The sequence below is a fragment of the Propithecus coquereli genome, unplaced genomic scaffold, assembly GCF_000956105.1.
Source record: "Propithecus coquereli isolate 6110/MARCELLA unplaced genomic scaffold, Pcoq_1.0 Scaffold119, whole genome shotgun sequence".
NCBI classification, from domain to species: Eukaryota; Metazoa; Chordata; class Mammalia; order Primates; family Indriidae; genus Propithecus; species Propithecus coquereli.
The window spans coordinates 412,092-416,112 of NW_012135969.1; the positions used below are offsets into that span (position 1 = coordinate 412,092).

Below are 4,021 nucleotides of genomic sequence, written 5' to 3' on the forward strand. Positions count from 1 at the left end.
GTTCCTTGTGTTCTGTCTATAAATGGGGATCTAGACCAAGGCGTGCTGGCCTACCTCTACGATTCTTTCCAGCTGACAGAGAATTCCTTTACAAGAAAGAAAAATCTTCATAGAAAGGTAATTTGATATTTCAGAGATGGATTTGGGGAACAAAAAATATGACATTTTTTTCCCTTTTTTTTTGTTAGCATGCTTGGTTTCTAACATAAACTCTGAATAATAAATTTCTTTTAGTGCATGTAGTTTAAGTATTTTTCATTTTTTTAGAATCCAGCAACAGGAATAATAATAAGGTTCTCCTAGTACTCTGGGAGGCCGAGGCAGGAGGATCTCTTGAGCTTGGGAGTTTAAGAGCACAAGTGGAGGGAGTTGTCCGAAAACAGTGTTATTTGAAATAGGGAGAAAAATGGCTGATGTAGCTATAAACGGGCTCCTAGGGCTGGTTAGCCGTTGACAGATGTTTTACTCGCACCCTGTGTTTTCTCAGGGAAGGCAAGTGTACTAGTTTAAAATGTGGAGGAGTAGGGGTTTAAGTGGCAAGAGTGTGGAATACTCATGTTCCCCTTGAACATAAAAGGAAGCTGCCCCAAATCAAAAGTTTTAACAAGTAATGTTGAGTTGTGAGTGCTCAACTGAGAATGGGAACTATGAGTTTGTGACACCACTCTGCTCAGGCAGGCGATCCTCCTACCTCAAGCTCCTGAGTAGCTGGGACTACGGGAGTGTGCCACCACGCCCAGTTAATTTTTTAATTTTGCTAATGTTGTTCAGGCTGATCTTCGACTCCTGACTCAAGTGATTTTCCTGCCTCAGCCTCCAGAAGTGCTGGGATTACAGGAATAAGCCACAGTGTCTGGCCCCCTTCTTTTTCTTATACCCACATGCAAACCATCAGCAAATCCTGTTTGACTTTAACTTCAAAATATATTCTGGATCTGACCACTTCCTACCCGCTCCAGCCTCCAATGCTGGCACCCGAACTCAGCCACCATCATCTCTGCCTGCCCCCCGGAGTGGCCCTGTTAAAAGGCACTTGTTATGTTGTTCTTCTGCCCAGAACACTCCAGGAAGTTCTTCATCTCACTTAGAGGAAAGACCAAAGCCCTTTCCTTTTTGACCTGCTACTACTCTCCACTCAGTCTGCCCAACAGCAGTGACCTCCTTGCCGTTTCTGGAACATGCCAGGGATGCTTCCAGCTCAGAGCCTTGTCATTTGTTCTCCCCTTTGTGCAAAATGCTCTTTCTCCATCATCTACATGTCTTATTCCCCCACCTCCTTTCAAGCCTTTGCTCAAGTGTCACCTCAGGGAGAGGACCTCTGACCACCTTAGTTAACATTGATGAAAGCCCTCTACCAACCTGCCCCCGGCAAGCACTTCCCATCTTCTCCCCTTTTTTTAGCACTTACCACCTTCACATATATTATTTCCTTACTTACTTTGTTTATTATCTGTTTGTACCTCCATGTGGGACAGAGACTTTTGCCTCAGCGCCTAGAACTTTTCCTGGCATTGCACACCCATTGACATGTTTGCTGGGTGGATGGATAAATGGGAAGAGTGTAGGTTTTGGCAAGAGAGAGAAAGTCCAGGTGACAGGCCACGTGTCCCGGGCTGGGCAGAGTTGGAAGTAATGCCAGGAGAGACATTTCAACTGAGGGAAAACAGAGTTGTCAGAAAATGGGAGAGTCTTGAGTTAATTTATTTCAGCAGAACATCTAAGTGGACAAATCCATGGGCAGCTGATTACATCCTTACATAGTGTTTTATGACCTCAGCTAACTTCCATTTTCACACAGGAAATTTAACTGCTTAAGAAACTCTGTGTGTGTTATACTTGTGTTGTATTTAAACAAAATGTGCTTTTTCCCCCTTTTCCTGTCCTCCCCCTCCCCACTTTAATTGTCTTAGGTACTTAAACTCCACCCTTGTCTAGCCCCTGTTAAGGTTGCTTTGGATGTGGGAAGAGGCCCAACAGGGGAACTGAGACAGGTGGGTTAAAGAGTTTAAATGTGTGATTTTAATTACAGAGTATTCATTATCTGAAATGCTTGGAACCCAAAGTGTTTCGGATTTTGGATTTTTTGGACTTTGGAATATTTGAAGAATACATACTGATTGAGCACCCCTAATTTGAAAACCCCAAATCTGAAATGTTCCAATGAGCATTTCCTTTGAGCTCAAAAAGTTTCAGATTGTAGAGCATTTTGGATTTTGGATTTTCAGGTTAGGGATGCTCGACCTGCATAACCATTACTCCAAGTTACCTTGGGAGCTTGCTATTTCAAATTTGATTTTGATTCACTTGCTTTTAAAAATGTTCTAAATAATGAACTGTGGATAAATACCGTGGTTAATTATAGATAATTAGAAGTATAGTGTATTAAAGATGCTGACTTCAATTTGATGGGTTCTGCTGTTAAAGTTATGCCCACTCATTTTTTACTGAGTTTACATAGTTTTAGTAATTACAGTATTTGTACAGATGTCAAGTGAATTATTTCTTTCTCCTTTCCCTTTTAACTTAACACTTTGGTATAAGCAAATGTCCTAGGTCTATAATTTTCTTTTGATTTTTCTAATCCGTTCTAATTATTAAATACTCTTGAGAAAAGCCTAGGAGGAGGTTTTTATTTCTTTCCATAGATTCCTTCGGCAGTCATCATTTCTGTCTGGGTGACTCAGACCTATCCAGGAGCAGATAGAAAAGATAATGGCTTATTTCTGCATTTCTCCCCAGGGTGTGGCACTCTCCCCAGCACCCTCGTAGCAAGCAAGTTCCTCATGCCCCACTACCCTCCTCTCTTACCAGGGACATCTGGTAATGTCTGAGGACATTTTTGTTTGTCACAAGAGGGTGGAGAGTGCTACAGGCATCTGGTGGAGGCCAGGGGTGCTGCTAAACAATCCTGCTCTAGAGTCATAGTTCCTGTTAAGGGGGGTTTTAAATTTTGGTGTTTTTTTGTTTGTTTGTTTTTTGCTTCACTATTGCTTTGAAGAAAACAATAAAGTTTACTATGTCATTTATTCATTAGTACTTCTATATTTCCAGTCAGGCTTTTGTTTCTGGCATTCTACTGAAACTAGTCATTCTCTTCTGGAAACATTTTCCATAGCTGGAAAACCACTCTCCTGGTTTTCCACGTACCTTTTTCTTGCCTGGCTCTTCAGTCTCTGCCTGACATAGTAGTGTAACCTCAGTGCTCAGGTCTCGCCTCTCAGATGAGTTTTGAGTTAACCTAGCCCTTTGGGGTTGGTTTGGTTTGGTTTTGAATGATGATGATAATAAAAATTCTGTTTCATATAATAATGTCTCCCAGAACATTCGCATTTAGTATTCAGCTTTGCAGTACTTAATTTCTTCATTTTCAGAGGAAGCATATAACTTAGTAAGTATATAACATATAAATTATAAACATTAAAATCACATAATTAAAGGAATGTATACCCATTTTAATTGGTCCATTACCCATTTTAGAGACTGAAGATGGTAATTTGTGGCTTCACAAAAATTGAATAATCTAGCTACTTTTATGGCTTTCATATTTGAAGTTTTTATATTTTTCTCCAGGTTTGTCAAGGGGTATTTAATGAATTACTAGAAAATGGGATTTCTGTGTGGCCTGGTTATTTGGAAACTGTACCATCCTCATTGGAACAGCTTTATTCAAGGTAAGAATTACCTTCCTTGTCATTAAAGAATGTATTTATTCAGAGTTTTTGATTGTATGTTTCTTTATGATAATAGAAATCTCTTCTAAATATATATAAAATGCAATTTTAAATTATTCCTCACTTTCCCTTTTATAGAACTGTGTGCCCTTAGTTAATTGCTACAGCAGGGAACAGTATTCAGCAGGTATATTTGAGCACATAATATGTGCAATTCCAAGACTTAATGTCATGAAATACGTATGCCTCAGTTTATCTGCTTATCGGGGATGAAGTTATATATATATAGCATGATTTGTTGAATGAGGACTGAAGGAATATGAATGGACTGCACTTCTGCTGGCATTAAG

General features: G+C 39.8%; 1 protein-coding gene across 1 annotated transcript in view; it reads left to right on the plus strand.

Moving 5' to 3' along the window:
- Positions 1-4,021, plus strand: part of POLG2 (polymerase (DNA directed), gamma 2, accessory subunit) — a 19,911-nt gene that overhangs the window by 8,578 nt on the left and 7,312 nt on the right. Inside the window, exons 5-7 of the mRNA XM_012659546.1 lie at positions 7-117; positions 1,911-1,991; positions 3,571-3,671. Of these exons, the coding sequence (XP_012515000.1) occupies positions 7-117; positions 1,911-1,991; positions 3,571-3,671 (293 nt within the window). The remainder of the gene's footprint in view (positions 1-6; positions 118-1,910; positions 1,992-3,570; positions 3,672-4,021) is intronic.